The sequence below is a fragment of the Erigeron canadensis genome, chromosome 8, assembly GCF_010389155.1.
Source record: "Erigeron canadensis isolate Cc75 chromosome 8, C_canadensis_v1, whole genome shotgun sequence".
Lineage (NCBI taxonomy): Eukaryota > Viridiplantae > Streptophyta > Magnoliopsida > Asterales > Asteraceae > Erigeron > Erigeron canadensis.
The window spans coordinates 20160609-20181607 of record NC_057768.1 but is presented as its reverse complement, the minus strand read 5'-3'; the positions used below and the strand labels follow the sequence as shown (position 1 = coordinate 20181607).

The following is a 20999-nucleotide window of genomic DNA, read 5'->3' as shown; positions in this document are numbered from 1 at the left end:
GTTTGTAATTGAAATGCTTTGAAAATGAGTGAAGTATGTATGTTTGATAGTGTGATTTGAAATGATAGTGTAGAAGTGATTATATAGGAGTGTGAAAAAAATAAAAAAAATAAAACCAACTAGCCGTTGGTTTTGAAAAAAATATATTTTTTATAAAAATACTAACGGGTATTTCACATAGGGACCCACCACCACCACAAGAAGCTGCGTTCAAAAACAGAAGTCGCCACCGGACGCCGGCCTAGACGCAGCCGTGCTACCAGCGTCCAGGACCGGCTCGGCGTTGGACGCACAACAGACGCAGCCACTAAGTACTATAAGCACCGACCTTAGCTAGTATTGCTCTAGTTAGGGATGCAACTTAGGAATCCAAAAACAAACGAGCACCAGTCTCGACAAACTCTCAACATACACAATGGTCAAACCTTTGTAACTCTATACCCCACGCATTAAGATTAACACAGGTAAAAAGAGCATCGAGAAATAACGTCACAAGAAGATGTTTACTTAATTACCTATATTTGCAAGAATATATATGTTCCTTCTGATAATGTAATTAGCAACATGAGGAGTGAGGAGTATAGATATCAATCGTTACTTATATATTTCAAACATAAATGGACCTCTAACCTTGATATATATAATTCCACACCCACCTATCTTGTATTAAGCCTTGACCTGACTTTCCCTATTGGCTTTGACTTCGGTAACTAATTCACTCAAACCGATTATGGATACTTGGAGTGCGCCACTCCTCCATTTGTCATGTATCTATAGCTGCTTTTCCCGCACTCACTTTTATCCCGCCGAAGGTCTCCCTTACGTAATAGGTCCATCAAAGGAATTCAATCACTACTAATTGGTATATTTATTTATGCATTAATGACGATAGATGCATTCGCCATAGTTTTAGCATTACGGCAAAGCTGTGTCAAATATATAGAGGTCCTATTTGGAAAAGAAGTAGTACGAGGAGCTAAATTGTTGCTGTCTTCTTTTTGGGTTAATAAAAAGTGTAAATTGGTGGTTCCTATTTGAAAAAGAATCAACATAATAGCTAATATATCATGTCGATTGCTCAACCGTACTTTGGTCATCTTACGTGGAGTTGAATTAAGTTTTTTCGGTGTTCTCGTTGATACACGCGGACGTACTCCTTGCTTTTGGGGATATTGATCCGAAGCTCGAGTACGGTCCATGCGCCGTTTTTCTTTACTTATTTCAACAAATTACCGAATGCCAAAAGTTGTTGCTCTTTTGCGCCATTACGAATATCTCGACGCCACTACTATCTCCATGTCGTACCATCAAAAAATTACATATAACAAACTCTTTAGATCGTGTCAATATATACACTAAACACCATCAAGCCAATGATCAATCCAGAACGTTGTCTTTTATGATATTAACTAGCTTATTACCCGCGTAATACGCGAGTGTTGTACATTATTTTTACATTAAAAAACTTTTAATACTATATGAAAATGATTAACATCTAAATAAATATTTACAAACTTTTGAATCGCAATAATAATATCATGTTTATTGTCATTGAAAAATGTTAACAAATAATGTTTTCAGCCATAAAAATAAAAAATATGCATGAAACACGTATATTTCAATAAGTGTGTAAAAAAAGGTAAATGCTTAGAAATCCCTTAGTTCCGTAGATGATTTTTTTGTTGGTTTTGTTTTAATATATATTAAAGATGATTAGATACTTTTGGACAAATGTTAATTGAATGGTCCTTTTGGACCCAACAATAAGTATAAAAACTATGTTTATAATATATTGTTTAAATACTAGCTAATTAACTCGATTTCAATCCAGACTTATTAATAAAACTTTGTAATATTAAGTTCGTTGATATGTAAGAACTATGAGATAGTTCAACCATACTCATAATCTCTAAATAGTATACCTTATATTTCGAATATACATAATGAGCTTATTAACTCGCATAATATGTAGATAGTTTATAATCTATTATGATAAAACTATTAGATGATGAAAATTTAAAAGACATGTATAGAATGTTCAAGTTTTTAACAAAAAAACACAAACTTATTAAAACGAAAAGAGACGGTGATACTATATTTGACAAATTGACATATATTTGTTTAGTGGGCCTTGGCCAAGATGGACTGATGTACCTAAAGGGCACCATAAGTTGGTGTTCGAGTCATTCCAGGTTGTTACTTAACTGTTTAACTTGATAAAATCGACAATGTTATATATGTACATATGCTAATTAATAATGCATGTTGTAATTTAGCGAACATATCAATGGGATTCAAGTTTAGACGTTATTGTTGAAGAAAATTGGGAGCATATCATCAAGAAGGGATACTCTGATATGATGTCCACAGTTCGAGATGATGCTGTTAAAATGGCGAGAAAAGCGGGTGTGAATGTTCGAGATTTGACTAATGTTAAGCCTTTTTATCCGGAGTGGATTGATGAAAAATTTTTTGCAAAAGTGATTGACGATGTATGGAATACAAGTGAGTGGAAAAATGTCTCAGAATCAAGCAAAGGCAATAGAGCCACATTAATAGAAGGGCAGATGTCTAGACATTCAAGTGGATCACTTAGCTTTGATCATCATCAATTGAGAATGGTAAATATACTTTCTATTTAAAGTTGTAGTTATTTTTGTGTTTGCCCATTACTAATTTTCCTTCTTTTTCACATTTTCTTTTAATTGTGAATTTTGTAGGAGAAGGAAAAAGGTGACCCGGTTCCCGAGGTAGATGTTTACAAAGAGACCCACACTAAGACACTTAAGGCATTAGAGAAGGCTGCAGGTGCACCTACTGAGTATACTACCTTGTGGTCGGGGATGGTGCTGGTTAGTTTATTCATGAGCAAGTTTTTATATATGTTTGGCTCATGGTTTTATCATATAATAATTAGTATTTATGGTTATACATAGGAAAAATACTTAGAACTTGCAACAGAGAGGTTTGGGTCAGAGCGTGATACTCATCCAAAACGTATCTATAGAGAGTTATGGGAGCAGGCTAGTGGAGGGATCAAGAAGGGAACATTGTTTGGGATATCCAATGAAAAGAGGTCACTGACAACATCATGGGCTGCTGGACTTTCTGGTCCAAACATGGGTGGGACATCTAATGAGGTTAGCTTATTCTTCTTAGCTTACAATTCTCTTTTTATTTGTAGTTACTATTCTCTTTTTATTTGTAGTTACTAGTGAAAGTCAATAACAGTCCAGTTCTCAGTAAACGATTTGTTCTGGCCAATGGATAATTGAAAACCCGAAAGGCCTGAATAACTGAATGTTACATTTTATGTTTCTAAATCTTTATATTTGGATTTTGTTTAACAAGTATAGAATGTCTTTAGATTTGGATTTGGTTTATTACATGTTTGTAGATCTATAATTTGCTGTTATGCACTTGACATATTATGAACTTGTTTGATGAGGTCATGAGGAGTAGAGTTGTAATTTCAGTCCTTTATTGTATCGGAAAACTATCCTAAGTGAGAACTAACACTTCTATAACTATGTTGATTCTATCTCAATAACAGAACTGTTCAGTCATGTATTTCAATCATATAAGTCAACCAAAAAGGGTTCTTGTTTGCTGGTAATTGCAGTAATTATACCCCATATTGCCCTGTTACTCATGTGTAGTTAATTTTGTAGGTACAAAGCATGAAACAAAAACTTTAAGAACAAGAAAAAAAAGCTGAAGAGTTTAAGAAAGAAGCTGAAGAGCTTAGGAAAGAATCTGAAGAGCGGGCAACACAAATGACTCAATTACAAGAACAAGAACGACAAACCCGTTTAGAAGTTAAAGAAATGCATGGACAATTGGCTAAGTTAACCAAAATCCTCAATGAAAAGTTTCCACCATCCACCTAACTTTTATCCCGACTATCTATGAATATGAAATATATTATGCTATCTAGCTGTCAATCTTTTAGATATGTTGATGTTAGCAATCATCAAATGTGGATGACACCTCTCTTTTGTATCTCTTCTTTTGTGAATTCTGGAGTTCTATAACTTTATGTTATGAAAGTCGACTACGACATCAGCCTAGTCTTACTTGATATATAATTTGACGATATAGCTACGTTTTTCTAAACTAATTAATAAATTTCTCATGAATCGAAACATTTTTCCGACAGTTATTTCGAGGGGTATATTTATATATAAAGAAATTAACAATATATTATTTACAAAAATTTGCGACAAAATTTGTTCAAAAAGTCCGTTGGAAAATCCGTCGCTAATGTTTTTCCCACAGACTTACTGAACTTGCAAGCTAGACTTCCGACCAGTTTTTCCGACAGAATGATCTGTCGGAAGGTTATTATGGCCGTCGGAAATTCTGTCAAAAACAGTTTTGTGACAAGGGTTTTTCCGACAGAAAAAACTGTCGCAATTCTGTCGGAAATGGCAATTTTCGACAGATTTCTGACAGATTTTTCCGTTGGAAAATGGGTCCTTTTCTAGTATTACTCAAAATCGTAAAAGCCAAAAGAAAAACATTTGTCATACCTTAATCACATCTCTTCTTGTTATCAGAACTTGATTGATAATTAAATCATGGAGTTTAAACGGATCTTAACCCAATTTCAATAAATTAAAAATTCACAAAAACTTTGCTTAAGTAATAAATTATATCACGTAAAACTCATTATAAAATTAAACATAAACCAAATCACTTGATGGACATACATATCATATGATACAATATGTCCTAACATTATTTTCTATTCATCGATTTTATAAAATCTTAATAAGTTGTTGATTATCTTGCCATGAAGATAACTAAAATATAGAATATAGTATGTTAACCAAAATAGATAATTTATTACATATATGTATCATGTATGTAGATTGTATAATATATTTCTAAGGTATATAATTCATAGTTATCAATATTACCTCGATGATGGTGTATCGTAACAACAAACCTCAATGATTGCATGCTCAATCAGATATACAACTACTATGAGTTGTATATCACATAGACTCGTGCTGATAATGTATTGTAAAACAACGACCTAACAACATAACTTAATAAGATATAGAGAGAATAAGAGAATGAAAGGATATTTCCATTGATCTTGAATACTCTTAGTTACAATGACTATATATAAAGTTATAAAAGTCTATACAATAAGTATAATAATAATGAAAGAATATGAGAAGCTTGGGAGGTAGAAATGTAGATAGCCACATAATAAGTATTTTATAACATGAGTTGTATTCATTTACAAACTTGTTTTTTGGTGAAAACCAAGGAGCTAATATGAGCCCTTGGATCAAACACATTATTCTAAGGCTACGATTAGATCCAAGAAATACAATAAAGGGGTATTTGTGTCAATTTGCATCTAAAAAAAGCTCAGTCATTCATTCTGATAAACATACGCACAAAATCACACACTTCTTTGAGAAATACACACACTCCTCTCAAAAACCAGCTCTTTTTTCGCCTGAGATTATCGCCGGAAAAACCTAATCGATCCGCCGAAGATCGATCATGTCATCGTGTTCATTAATCGCCTTTAAACGTCGGGCATCATCTTCTACGATCATCTTGCGGTTCTCTTTCATCGGAACCCTATGTGTATTATCATCATCATTATAGAAAACGTAGTCTCCGGCGAAAGAATTCATCAATGTCGTCAATTCATCACCGTCGTCAAATGTAATCAACAAATTCGTCGTTTAATCATATTTTGATGATACAATAAATGAAATTAGTTGGAAAAACATTTCAACAGCAGCAACACACTATTATGCTACATTCTATAATTTCATCAATCACATTTTTATACATATTTGTATTTTTAATTAATATTGATATTACTTACACATTTTTATGCATTAATTGTAGTTTTTTTTTGGTAATTTTTGTTTTTTGATATGATAAGTAGTCGTATACTTGGTTATCATTGTTAAAAAAATTTTAGAAAAGTTTTGCCCACAAGGTGTTTGATTAAATATCTAAATCAAAGTATATCGAATCATATTTGATTGGTCAAGGAAAACACATTTGATTGGTCAAGCACATTTAAATTTAATCGTATATAGGTTTGTTGATATAAAATTCTATGTGTTTTGTGTAAATGTATGAATAAAATCAAATTTGATTTTGTATAGCTCTTGAAACTATACGTATACAATCAAATTTGATTGTGTATAGGTTTGTTGATATAAACTCCATTTGTGTGTGTAAATGTATGAATAAGATTAAATCTGATTTTGTATATGTAACATCCCAAAACTTTTTTACGTTGACCGTTAACTTGCCGTTAGCAACCGTTAGTTACAATGTGTTTTATATGTGCTTACGTTAATTTAATGATCTACATGAGATATGTGTTAAAGTGATTTAAAGTAATGAAATTAAAGTTGACAATGATTAATAAAGTCAATTAATGTTCCCGATAAGATACAAGGGTCGATAAGTGTTCCCATAGGCGTTAAAAGAGCCGTTAAGGGGCGAAACAAGTTGTAACAAAGTGCGAGGGCCTAGATATAAAGTTTTGAAAGTTGTTCCACTATATATATGAGCTTATGCACTACCTAAAGGCTGGGAAATCAGATCTAAACCCTAGAAAATTCTCACACACAAAACCCTAGGTTAATTCTTCAAGTTATAGTCGATTTCGGGGGATTTCAGAAAGGTTTTTGCTTGGTTTTCGATCCGTTGATCAACCCTACAGGCATTATATAATAAATTGATTGTTTATTAAGTTTTAAAGTAAGTTTTGGTCCCCGTAGATTCGACCATGAGGGCTGGGGTTGTTGGAAGTTGATGTTTTCGGTTAAAAACAACGTTTTCGTGAGTAAAATCATTAATAGAGTTGATTAACTATGCCAAGATGCAAAGTTTAATGTTGAATAATGTTTTTTATATGTAAATAAGTGAATTCCAGGTGTTTAATGAGACCCATGTGTGTTCAATTGTGTTTTTGAATCAAAAGTTGCGGCTTTGAGTCGTTTTGATGATCACAAGAGGGATTCATTTATGCAATTGATTCAAGGATCAATTGGTGTTTTCAATGAGTGATTTTGGTCTTATTTTGAGTGTATTTGATGTTCATAAGACCTGGAGATGTGTTAATATCATTTGGGATGTGTTTGGTTAGGTTTTGGAGGTTAAATGGTTGTTTTTCACGTTTGGTCGTCGTAACTCTCGTTACGGTTGTGTAACTCCCGTTAGCTGGGTAACTTGTGATAATACCTACATTGTAAATCCCGTTACAATTTTCGTAACTCCCATTAGGGACTGATTTTGTTAACATTTTTAAACGACCATAACTTTTGAACCGTAACTCCGTTTTTGACAAATAAGCTATCCACGGAATCCTGAGATAGTCTACTCTCTAATGGTAATGCTTTTAAAATATAATGATGATGATGATGTCAAGTTTTATGAAAGGTTAATTTAGTGAGTGAATGTCGAGTTCCGTCGAGTTATGTAAGCTCTAAAGCATTAATCGAACTTCCGATGCATCAAGTATTGTCATAGGTCATGTCTATAAGTATCTAGACCTGATTTATGACCATAAGTAAGTGGGTATTATTAGCTTATTATGTCGTTTAATGATTATAGGTAGTCGGAATACTTGCAAAGCTCGATAACTTACATTATCATTTATAGTGCTCTTCAACGAGGTAAGATACATGACTTTTCTCACGCTGGAGGCACAACAAAATGTGGTTTTCTATAATTAACCTCTTAATCAGATTATCTTATGTGTGTTGGGTTTTTCGGGAGGTTATGTGGGAATATATGCATGTTGAAATGACTTATGTTGATATGATGACGTTTAAAGTAGAAGTATATATGTGCATATGAAGTATGATGCTTATAATGACGTTGCTATGATATGTTTAAGATATGTGTTGTTGATAATGTCGTTGATATGCCTTGAAGTTGATATGTGATTGCTTATATGTGGGACTTAAGTATGATATGTCTAGTTCACTAGATACACGTGGGAATTGCTATGAGTTGTGCACGTTAGTGGGATAAAACGTTAAAGTAGATGTAGGATTAGTTAGGTAATGAATATACCTAATGTTAAAGCAAAGTGTGAAATGTGGGAAATCGTTCTAGCCTTAGTGTTAGTGCGTAAGAGTAAGAATGATATAAATACGTGGGAAATGCTATAGCTAAATACGTTTAAGAAGATATTGATTAAGATGTGGGTATATGATGATAAGATGTACATGTTGATATGAAATGAAATGTGATGCAATGTGAGAAAAGGAAGTATGGGTTGATCTATGATTGTTGTGGATGATATGTAATGTGGTTACGTTTTGATAAGTAAAATATGATGAATTTTTATGAAAGTAAAATGAAGAACATTTTATCAAAATGTGTGTATCTTACTTAGCTAATTTATTAGCTAACACTTGCTTTTATGAAAATGTTGTGTCCTTCAGGATAATCAGGTATAAGTTAGTGAAGTGCGTGGAGCGTGAGATGGGTAGAAGAATAAAGGAAGATTATCATTAGTCTCCCTATGATTAGACTTCACCCATAGCCATATGTTCGGCTACTTAATTTATGATCTATGTCTCTTGTAGTGTTGATGGCAATTATGTTAGTGCCATAACTTGGATTTTACTTTGACTATTACGATGATGCTATTAGTAACACCAAACTTTAATGAAAGGTACCATCCGTTATGGATGAAGAAGTTTTAAGTGATTTTTTTCCGCTACGTTTAAATGTTGTTTGACAAACTTTTTGAAAATCCAGGTTTTAAAATGACGGGTGTTACAGTATAGCTTTTTGAAGGTGTATTTGATTGTATATAACTTTATTGATATAAACTACATTTGTTTTGTGTTAATGTATGATTCAAATCAAGTTTGATCTTGTATAGCTTTTTGAAACCGTATGTATACAATCAAATTTGATTGAGTATAGGTTTGATGATATAAACTCCATTTGTTTGTGTAAATGTATGAATAAAATCAAATTTGTATAGCTTTTTAACACTGTCCGTATCAATTTGATTTTGTTTAGGTTTCATGATATTGATTCTATTTGTTTTTCTAAATGTACGCATAAACTCAAATATGATTTTGTATAGCTTTTTGACACTGTATGCATAAAATCAAATTTGGTTTTGTAAATGTTTCTTGATATGGACTCCATTTGTTTTTCTAAATGTATGCATAAAATCAAATATGATTTTGTGTAGCTTTTTGAAATGAAAGTACAAATTTGATTTTATTCATACATTTAAACAAACAAATTGTGCTTATATCAACAAACCTATACACAATCAAATTTGTTTGTATGCTTAAATCTTTTGTATTTCGTATCATATGTGTTTGTCAGAACCTATCAAGTTTGATTGATTTGACCAATCAAATTTAATTTTGTTCTGTATCATAAAGGTGACTAAATCTTATTATTAAATTTTGGTTTAAACATTTCATCATACTTATACTTTGGTTTAAACATTTCATCATACACCTTGTAGGTAATATTGTACCAAACAACAAAGTCAATTATTTAGCTAAGTAAAGTTAACAAATTCGAATATTAGAATAGATCTAGGTACAATCAAGTATGATTTGATGTATAATCAGTAAAAACGTATATAATCAAATTTGATTTAGTACATACACTTTGGTTTAAACATTTCATCAAACACTTTGTGGGCAAAAATTCTTTAAAAAAATTTTAAACAACAACCAATGATACAACTTCTTATCTAAAAACAAAAATAATAGAAAAGAATTACAAATCATGGATAAAAATGGTTTGTTTATCTACTTTTTATATAAAAAACATCAACTACATAAAATCTCATTCTAATAATATTTAGAACATCATCATCCATTTGTTGTTGTTGTTAGTGGTTTGAGGTGGAGATCCAGACACTACGAGGAGTGCGAGATGATGGTAGTAGTGGTAGTGGTGGTGGTTACCTTCGCCAGAGTAGAGGAGAGTGGGGGAGAGGGAGAGGGATAGAGAGGGAAAGTGTGTGTTTGTGTGTGTGTGTTTGTGTATGTGTGCGTTTCCATCAGGAGGAGGAAAGGGGAAAGAAGAGTTTTTTTTTATATAGAAATTTACATAAATGCCCCTCCGTGTTTTTTTTTTTTAAATTAAGACATAAGTTCCAATCCTAGCCATTGATTGAGATGATCAAATGGCCAGGATTTGGCCATTGGATTTCAAGAAAAGTTAAGGATTCACATGAACATTTACCATCTAATATCTTTTCAAATCATCATTGTGCCACATTAAGGACGAAGTTAGCGTATTCGAGTTACTATAAATCATCATTTTTTTCCCTTGAATGTTCAATCCTTTATTTGAATAAAAAAAGTGACGAATTACTTGAATAGAAATCGGACAAAAAGTTAGGCTACCTTTTTACGCAATTACCATGTTTAACAAACCAATTAGCAACCTGCTATGCTACTTTACATCGATGAGTTGTGCAAAGCATTTATGCAGAGTTGGTTTGGGCTTCGGGCCTAGCATGAGTTAAATGGCCCGACATCAAAGTCGGACTGAACCTGACCCAGCAAATCATGAGCCGACCCAACGAGGTATCAAGTGATTACAAATGAAAAATAATCATCTAAAAGTAAATTCAATACACATACACTGTATCATTAGTATTGAGAAAAATCCATAACAAGTTAACATATTTATACAAAGTTTTTGATAAGGTGAACCTATTTATGATAAGAAAATGAAACTGAAATGTGCAGAGAATTTTGTATATAATGCAAAAGGGAAAAGCTTACTACGTTCAACAAAATAAAAGAATGGTACATGAGAGAGGACCACTTCCCCACTCAACTTACCATCTTTTGACTTTGTCAAACATATGACTTCTTAAATAATAAAACTTACTGACCACTATATATCACATAGATATATAATTACTAGGCTCAATTTAATTAACTTTCTAAGGACACGACATGACAAACAAGACCAACTTAAAATACTTAGACACGTTATAACTTAAAGACTAGAAAATAGAACCATAAAAGACCTATTAATGTCAAGATTATCCAACAATCACCCTTATAATCTTGACATCAACCCATAAATCCTTCAAAGCAAAGTTGGTTCATCATCCATCTCGATCAAGTTCGCTTCTTTCTCTTTACCCTTCCATTTAGTGCATTCATTTGCAAAATGCTCAAACTCTCCACACTCATAGCACCTAAACTTACTTTAATCAAACCGACTTGAACCTCTTCCACGTCCTCTTTCAACTCTACCATGTCCACTTTCACATCCTCTACCTTGTCCATAGTGCCTACCTCTAATTTCTCCTTGTGTGAACATAAGTTGGTTACGATTTTATTCTTTTTTTTTCAAAACCGTCAAGCGTATCTTCATATGCTTTTAGTTTCCCAACGGCTTCAACAAGGGGCATATTGTTCGATAGAAGAAACAATTGGTAAATACTTCTTTGTAACCAAATTGAGAAACTTTCTCACGGTTTCTTCTTCATCAACACACAAGCCAAGACACTTGAACCTTTCAATTATACTACCCATCTTGCCCTCAAAATCATTGATCGTCTCACCCTTCTTCATGTTTAGTTTCTCCATCTCGCCCTTCAATGTTTGTAGTCTTACCTTTTGCACCCTTTCGGTTCCTAAACACCGAGTCTTGATAGATTTTCAAACATCTTGTGCATTCTTGTGTTTAGCAACCTGCAAGAACATTTTTAGGAAGAGTGTTATAAATTATGGCTTTTGTGGTGTAGTTTCTCTTCTCATCTTCATCTTCTCCCGTCACCATCTTCCAAAGACCATGTGCCTTCAACACTGTTTCAACCAAGATGGACCACGATGCATACTTTGGCTCTGTCAATTTTGGGCACTGAAGTAGATCACTCGCTTGTTCTTGTTCACGTACAATCAAACTCTTATCAATTGCGCGCCTTTCTTCTTTCTAAATGCTGGAACTTTCTGCACTTACTAACCGGTTACTAACTCTTGTTGCCTTGCTGTTTTCTTGCTAACTTGCTATTCTACATCTTGTATTAACGAGCCATAAGGCTCTGATACCACATGTAGGATCTAAACTCTTATTTAAGGTGTAACTTTATGTTTTTATGATAAGGAAATGAAACTGTAACATCCCAAACATTTTGTGTTTGACTATTTGGCTTTTCATTAGCTCACGTTAAGTTCGTTAAGTTTATGTGCCCTAAGTGTGGTTTAATACTTAGATGTGTTTAATGTGCTATATGAGTAAGACTTTAATGCTTTAATGATTGATGTACTAATGCGTTTAAGGTGTATCTATATACCTTTAGAGGTGCTTGAAATGTTTAATGTGTTGTAAGTACTCCCTATAGGTGTTTTGAGCTAATTATGAGCCATAAGAAAGTCTAGGGACTAATTTTGACATGGGTGAAAGCTAAAAAACGGGATTAGGGTATAGGAGCAGGTCATTAGCTTCTAATTACTTTTAATATCATTTTCTCTTTGAGCCCTAGTCACAACCCATTGTCACAATCAATTCCTTGTTTAATTTCATCATCGTTTGGTTGATTCGGAAGCATTTTGATCAAGTTTTCATATCCTTTTTGTAATCTCCGGGTAGTAAAGGTATAACCACATTTATTTTATATCATTTCAATCATATAATCAGATCCATAGTTGATCTAGGTCATTAGAGGATCAGTTGATGTCTTAAACGAGTGTTTTGATTGATTTGGTAACCTAAAACCTTTGTTATTGTGATGCAAATAAGTAGAGGTTAATCAATGATTTCATTGCATCATTATGGTCTTAAAATGATGAATTTTGAGGTACAAAAGTCATTCATTAGGTTAGGGGTCGTTTGGGGTGTGTTTGGTTAAGTGTTGGAGGTTAAACAAGGTGTTTTGTGCAGTATCGGGGATGACTGTGACGCAATCACTAAACTACGACGCAGTTGGTTCTCCGCGACTTTAACTGCGACGCATTTGCGACAGAATCTTTAAATGGCTATAACTTTTGAACCGTAACTCCGTTTTTGACAAATAAGTTATCCTCGGAATCGTGAGAGAGTATACTTTCTAATAGTAATGTTTTTAAAAGATGATTATGATGTCAATTTTCCAGAAAGGCTAATTTAGTGAGTGAATGCCGAGTTTCGTCGAGTTTTGTAAGCTCTAAAGTATCAAACGAACCCCGATGGATCAAGTCTTGTCATGGGTCAGGTTTATAGGTATCTAGGATTGAGGCATGATATCGCCTATTTTATACATAGTTATTTTACGTGATATCGTTTCTTTTATTTATTTTAAGTTTGTATTATGGTCACTTTTATAGACTTTTATACTTAATATGTGATTTTATATGATTATAGGTCTACAAGATGAAAGTTGACAAAAGTATGTTGAATAAAGATCATTTACGGAAAAAATGAAGATTGGAGCTGGAAAGACTAAAAATGTTCATAGAAGATAATTTGGTTAATGAAGTTTACAAGACGGCAAGACGAGGCTAAATTGTGCAACATATGATATGGACTGATAAAAGTATAAGTCCAAAAATGATGGTGGTGTTTCGTGCTTGTGTCCAGCCGAAAAGAAGAAAGAAAAGCCCAAAGCCTTTGGGCCTGGTTGTTCGTAGCCCAGCAGAAGAGAGAAAGAAATAGGCTAAAAAGTGGGGCAGCCCACTTTGGCTTGATGAAACGTGAGCCCAAAAGAAAAGCCAAAGGGCTGATGCCTTGTTTTGTGACTTGCTGCCGAGAAACAACATACATATATAAATTACTATATATATCCCAAGATATAATAATAGGGAGATGGAATACAATTTTGGAGGAGGTGTCGGTCGAGAAGGGTATTGGGGGAAGAGTTTGAGAGGAAGCAGCTCTATTTTAATTCGTAGGAAGGGAGAGGTCGGCAAGAATTTAATAGGGAAGTGAGGTGCTTGTTTCGTGGGGATTTAGGAGCCGCACAAGGAGAAGTACCTTACGGGTGAGGTGCTTGGAGGTTCTTCGACATTTGCAACAGGAGTACTTCATCATCATCATAATTATTATATGTTTGTTCCTTTTTTTTTCTAGTAGCTTAACAATTATTATTTTTACGTATCGTTTTGATATAATTTATGAACTCTATTACGTTAATAATTCTTTTAGTCTTAATAGTTTAATTATGTGTGGCTAAGTGCTTCATCATCTACTGTGATGAAGTGACACAATGAATTAAGGTTGCATATTTTATAAATTTAATATTGATAGTTAAACGTTTTGTCGAGATCTTAATGATTTGAGTTCTTGTAATCTTATCTATTGATTTGTTGATAATGTATGAATGATTTAGAGGTATCTAAGTTTAGGAGTACATTGTTCTAGTTAATTGGGTACAATTAATAGGTCTTGACTTGTGGTAACAAGAAAATAAACAACAATAGATAATAGAATTTAAAGTGTTAACGGTTTGGTAAAATCGGTAGATGAAATTGTTTGCAATAACAAATCAAATTAGTCAAGTTAGTAGGTCTTGATAGGGAAGGTGGTAACCGGATCTTAGGGATTGAATAATTGGTATTGGTTCGGATAGGGTAATAAGCTAGGTGGCCAACTAGTGAGTTCTTTGTCTAACCTCGTTATTAAATCAATATATCGAATTGGTTTTAACTTTAGTGCAACCTAAATAAGTTGTGTCATGGAGTCGAAGTAGATGATCTTTTAATTAATTTTGATTAAATAAATCTCTTTTCAATTAATTCTACGGAATTACTAACTTCTTTTCTACTAACTGCTTTTTCAAAATTCAATATGACGGGAGTCTTTAAAATCCAAAACTCTTTTTAAAGCTATATTAAACTCGCTTGCTCTTTATCAGTCCCTGTGTTCGAACCTGGACTTACCTTTAAACTATATTACATACGAACGGGTCCACTGCCCGAGAGTGTGTAGTAGTTAGTTCTAAGGTATTTCTTGTTTATAAATTTAAGACTAGATTTTACACATCAAGGCATGACCATAAGTAACAGGTAATTGTTGGCTCATTATGTCGTTTAATGATTATAGGTAGTCGGTAGCACTTAGCAAGCACTATAAGAAACTCATAACAGGTTGGTAAGCTGTACCGAGGTAAGATAACATCTTTTGTCACCTGGTGGTACAACAAAACATGTTTTTCATAAGTAAAACCTTCCAAACGTTTATGTATGAATAAAAGTAAAGTAAAGGGGATTATAGGAGGTTGATATGAGATATGATGCTTACCTTTCTATGATAAATGACATGTATATGCAGGTTGCAAAGGCATAAGGTAAGTTCCCATATTATGGAATGATGATATGCTTATGAAATGTGAATATGATATAATGCCATGTTTATGTTATGTGATCATGATACGATGTTATGCTTAAGCTAAATGATCATGATATAATGTTATGCTTTTGATATGTCAACACGTAATGGTGACATGTTTATGATATGATTACATGTGTGGCTTGATCACCTAGTCACTAGTCAGTTGATTAGGATTGCCATGTTCACGTGCACGTTAAGGGCCCTAAAGTAAAGATGATATGTGATTAACTTAGGTGAAAGTGTAGCCTACGTTAATATAATGTAAAGATAAAAGTGATTAGTTTAGGTGAAAGTGTAGCCTAAACTAATGTAATAAAGAAGTCTCGAGCATATTTAAAGTTGTGTTAAGCTTAACCCGTGCTAGTTGTAAAGCTAGTGCGTATGTGGTCACTTGAGTTGCTCCTTGTGGCATAGTTATGTTTGAGTATTCCGGGTGGAGTAACTAACCACCATTGCATAAAGGCATAAACGGTTTATTCAGTTGGATTGACTTTGTCATTCCTTAACGACGTCAATGGACCACCTTAGGGTTTACCCATCATGTCGGGTGTGAGGGCTCCCTGTATGGTCTATGAGCTCCTACATACAACCCCACATCCTTATGTAAGTGGCATAAGTCACTTAGCCTACGTCTAGGTAAATAAATAAAGAAAAAATACGAAGTAAAGAAAGTTGTGTAAGAAAGTTAGGCACACTTAGGATTATGATGTTCCTAATGTGTTATGTTATATGATGCTTATGATGTTCATGATGTTTCTTATGTTTATGATGCTCATGTGATATTAACATCTTACGATGATATGATTTTGTTAATATATCTAATCGATAAATGTTTTCAAATATGTTAATTTTACTTAGCTAATTTATTAGTTAATACTTGCTCTTTGAAAATGTTGTGTCATCAGATTAGATGAGTTTGGAGCTAGAGAAAGTATAGCTTGGTGAGGATGGGTAGAGACATTAAAGACGATAGCATTTATGTTCTTGATGCTTAAAATACCCTTAGCCTTTTGTTTGGCTACTTCATTTACGATATTATAATTAAAGACTATGTAATGCTTGGCATTTATGTTGGTGCCAATACTTGGATTTTCCTTTATTATTTCGATGATGTATTTAGTAACACCAAATGTTTTCAAATGTTTCATCTGGTTACGAATGAGCAGATTTATATGAGATCCTTTTCCGCTATTATTAAACGCCGTGAGACGAAAGTTTTTGAAAATCTAGGTTTTTAAATGACTGGTGTTACAGAAACTGAAATGTGCAGAGAATTGTGTCTATAATGCAAAAGGGAAAAGCTTACTACGTTCAACAAAATAAAGGCTATAAATAGCCATGCAAATAAACTGACTCAAGAATATGGACTATTGTTTAGGTCAGATTTTCTATAACTATGATCCTAACCAATGATATTACTAACATAAGTTTTGTTGTACACGATAATACTTTTTGTACTTTGCAGGATCCTGAATTTAACATCAAGATCCAGGATATTCAGAACATAGCCAACGGTCGAAAATAAGTGTCTACATTCATTCAGCTTATTCAGCGAGAAAGTAAACATATAATCCCAAGAAAATCGCAACAGACTTGAAGAATAAATGTGTCAAGGAAGACTCAACGTCTATTTTTCAAATTCAACACGCTGAATAATTTCGCATTTTACATTATAAATAACGAGTGATTGATCGAGATTAGGCTATCTGTTCACACACTTGTACTCACACACGCTCATTCACTGCATTTTTACTTTCTTTTTCGTTCATTAGCTTGATCAAATCACTCTCACTCTCATTGTATTGTAGTCAAACCAAAACAATAATAAAAGTGACAGATGGAGGGTCGATTGCATCCTCCCAGGGTTTTTTACCTAAGATCACTTAACTGGATCAAGGGTTTTTCCTCGTCAACAAAATTCTGGTGTCTTTATTCTTTATCGCATTTCTTTAAGATTTTAGTATTAATTTACATTACTTTACATTATCTTCAACCGTTTTCTTAATTACTCAAAGTATTTTCTATCTCAAAGTTCTTCTTAAAACTCTTTTTAAACCTAAATTCATAGTTTAGTTATTTTTATTAAGAAAACTTTCCTTTTTAATTGAAGATCCTCGAACACCAAACCCCACTTACAAATCTTTGGTTCTTAAGTTGTCTAAAATCCTTTCTAAAATTATCTTAGGTAATTTTTGACCGAAACAACTATCATCCGAAAAGAATGGTACATGGAAGAGGACCACTTCCCCACTCAACTTACCATCTTCTGACTTTGTCAAACATATGACTTCTTAAATAATAAAACTTATTGACCACTATATATCACATTGATATATAATTACTAGACTCAATTTAATTAACTTGCTAAGGACATAACATGACATGACAAACAAGACCAACTTAAAATACTTAAAAACGTTATAACTTAAAGACTAGAAAACGAAACCATAAAAGACCTATTAATGTCAAGGTTATCCAACACTCATTTATATAACATTCTCAATGAAGGTAACATTGTTAGTTTTTAACGCCAGCCTTCCGTTAAGTGTCAAGTCAACTTGGCACGTCATTATATAATGTTTACGTGGACATACATATATGTGTTTTTTATATGGATAACTCATTTTTTTTCTCTTATTCTCCCTCCCAGTTGTTTTTTCCCCCTTTTCTCCTTTCCCTCAAATTTATATGCACCCTAAATGTATATAATAATTTATGAATTAAACATAAATGTAATATATCAATTTGGTATCTATTATATTAATACACGATTCAGAGAGGTGTCGACACATTATATATACATATAGAATATAATTGAATATTTCAAAAATCTGTTTCTTAGATTCCGACAACAATTCAGCGAGGGCGAATTCTGATACATCATCTCTATTTCTTAACCACTTTACATATACCTACAATGAATACAATTGCAGTTTCCGGACCTTCCGGTACATCATCTTCGTTTCTTAACCATTAATTGTGTAAAAAGTAAAGGGTTAACATCATAATGGTAACAATTATATATTTAAGAGTTGAATTCATTTGAAAACAACAAATTGATGAAAACTAGTAAATTAATCTCAACCATTGATTTTCAAGATCCAAATCTACATTATCTCTCTTCCCTTCCCCTTTTAATCTCGTTTTCCAGAATCCGACAACATCTCCGGCGAGAATCAATTTCGTTGTCCGGTGAATACAGTACGGGCGTTGTCCTTATCCGTTCTAAACGGGTTGTCACGGGACGCATATGAGAATGATATAGATTTGATGGGCGGCGATCCAAGAGATGGTGGCAGTTGGATACGGTACGGGCTCCGCCCTTGCCGTTGCCGGCGTCAGCGCTGTGGATAGAAGGGAAGAGAGAGACAGATCTGGATCAGTGATGATGGTCGTGGTGGTGGTGGTGGTAGTTGCTGTCGCCATCGCCGTAGGATGATGGTGGTGGTGGTGCTGGTCGGAGATGGTGATGGTGGTGGCCGGAGAGGAGGGAGGAGAAAGGGTATTTAATGCTAGCCCTTATAACAATAAATTGAATGGCTAGGATTTGTTTTCTAGTTTTCACAAAATTTTTAGTTTGTAAATGAACATTTCACATATATATAAACACAATAAAAAAAAGATTCAAAAAATCCATATATATGTATATACATGCACACAGTCAAAATCTGGATCCAAAGAGTATCAATGGCGAGGGCGAGATATCGTTTTCTGACAATTTGCTGACCAAAATTTATTGTTTGGGCGAAAAAGCTTGGAGAAAGTTGTCATTTAAGTGGATGATGTTGGATGGAAACCGCGATTGGAGGGATTTGAGTTCCGTTAACTTGTTAATAGATCTGAATGTGAAGTGGCGGATGTGAGGAATATGGTTAGTGAAAGGATAAAGATGGTTTGGATGATCACCATTGACAGGGTTTGTGATTTATGTTTGAAGAGCTGGGGAAGAAAAGAAGACTAAGAGAGAAGTTGATTTTAACTTCTTTTAATACATATATAATGTAATAGATTCCACATTGGATGTTTACGTAGAATTTTTAATGACATGGCATGTGATGAGCGTCCAAATTGTGATAAAACCCCTATTGAAAGGCTTCATTTCTATGTCTAAATGAGTTAATATTCCAGAACTTTTGGTACTTAATGAATTGCATGTTTATATAGGTTCACGGAAGATGCGAGAGAGGGTAAATGGCATCAAGTAACTCAGGAAGGAAGCCTATGATGATTACAAGACACAAGGAAGCGATTCGGAGCTGAACGAAGACGCGGGAGGTGCAGCAGGAGCCACCAGCGCCGCTGGCTAGTCATTTACTAGCGCCGCTGGTCCATCAGGCCCACTCACCAGCGCCGCTGGTAAGCCCAGCAGCGTCGCTGGTGAGTCCAGTTCAGGAGACCGACTCTGCTGCCTATTAAAGTCGAACTAACCCTCAAAACCCTAAGGAGAGAGCCGAAACAGCAGCCCTAGCCGCTCAGCAACACCCCTAGGTTGATTTTGCAGATTCCAAGAAGGTTTTGGAGCTTCTAACGCCTTTCGATCTTCATCCTCGGTCTAGATCTAGCTTTCTATTTATCTTTTATTTGTTTGAACTATGTCTTTCATATTTTCAGACTTTGTTATTCCATTAATAATCCTAGGCTAAGGGCTGGATACTTGTTTGGAATCGATGTGATCATGTAGACGTTTATTGTTTTATTGTGTTTGTTAGTTTACTGTTGGAGTGTAATTTTTACTGTTCATCGTAGATCCATATTTATTAGTAGGTCATGTTATTATTGGTTTTATATCTGAATATGTTAGTTTAATTCTGATGCTTGTCTATAATCATACACTAGGACTTACATGCTAGGACAGAAAACGACTAGTCGGTCTTTAACTAGAAGTAAAAAGTGATTCACTTGTAACCGAGGGATCCAGAACCATAATAACTAGATTGAATTGAACATGATGTTTAACAATGTCAAACGCGATCCTTTGACTTGGAAACGAGCACTGTGGTCACCGGAGGGAATTATATCTGGTCATGGCTTAAGAGCCGAGTAACTAAAAGATGAACTAGTAACACAAACTTTAGGTCGTTTAATGCTTAGACAATGAATCTAACGAGAATTTGTCTATAGAGTAGTGTGAGTCTAGCGACAACACTAGTAACTTAGGTAAGGTGAATCTAATGAGAATCCGAGCCCTGACGAAGTTTCCAACAATCTAACAAACCAGTAGAACTAGTATTTGGTCGTACCATGAGATCTGAGATGTCCAAACAAGTATTTTAATTTAATTACTGTTATTTGCTTTTTTTCAATTCTATTTTCAGGTTAAGCCTCTCACTACTAGTGTGTGGCTTAGAGTTAATTTTCTGCAATTAATTAGTTAAAATAGGAAATCGTGACAAACCCCCAACCTTTAGGATTACCATGAGATCTAAGATGTCCCTGCGAACGATACTGTAGCTTACCACTAGCCTATACTACATCAACCGGGTTCGCTGCCTGTAAGTGTGGTTTTGTTTAGTTTAGTTACTTGTACAACATATAAATTTAAAGACCCGTAAAACAAACGCACATCACAGTCTTTTGGCGCCACTGCCGGGGACGCGACGCATTGTTTTATTTAGTTTAGTTAGTGTAACTCGACCCTATTTTGTGTTTCGGCACAAGATAGTTAATTTCAGTTTCGCATTTCAGGA

At 34.0% G+C, this 20999-nt stretch overlaps 1 protein-coding gene and 1 long non-coding RNA gene across 3 annotated transcripts; both read left to right on the top strand.

Annotated features, from left to right (window-relative positions):
* Nucleotides 1–24: 24 nt before the first annotated feature.
* Nucleotides 25–3271, top strand: LOC122610388. Its single transcript, XM_043783380.1, has 5 exons — nt 25–33; nt 2277–2621; nt 2721–2852; nt 2937–3140; nt 3209–3271. The coding sequence occupies exons 1-5, from the start codon at nt 25–27 to the stop codon at nt 3269–3271; spliced, it is 753 nt and encodes a 250-aa protein (XP_043639315.1).
* A 10575-nt stretch (nt 3272–13846) lies between these two features.
* Nucleotides 13847–16488, top strand: LOC122609843. Of its 2 annotated transcripts, none has more exons than XR_006325401.1 (2): nt 13847–14001; nt 16218–16488. It is a non-coding gene; the product is annotated as an uncharacterized LOC122609843 (long non-coding RNA). The 2 variants fall into 2 exon arrangements; XR_006325402.1 differs by having other exon boundaries at nt 13847–14030.
* Nucleotides 16489–20999: the final 4511 nt, after the last annotated feature.

Excerpts from the sequence above, each read along its gene's own strand:
- LOC122610388 (XM_043783380.1), top strand. Across the intron at positions 2,622-2,720 it reads ATCATCATCAATTGAGAATG|GAGAAGGAAAAAGGTGACCC; the intron begins GTAAATATACTT and ends TGAATTTTGTAG. Across the intron at positions 3,141-3,208 it reads TGGGTGGGACATCTAATGAG|TTACTAGTGAAAGTCAATAA; the intron begins GTTAGCTTATTC and ends TTTTATTTGTAG.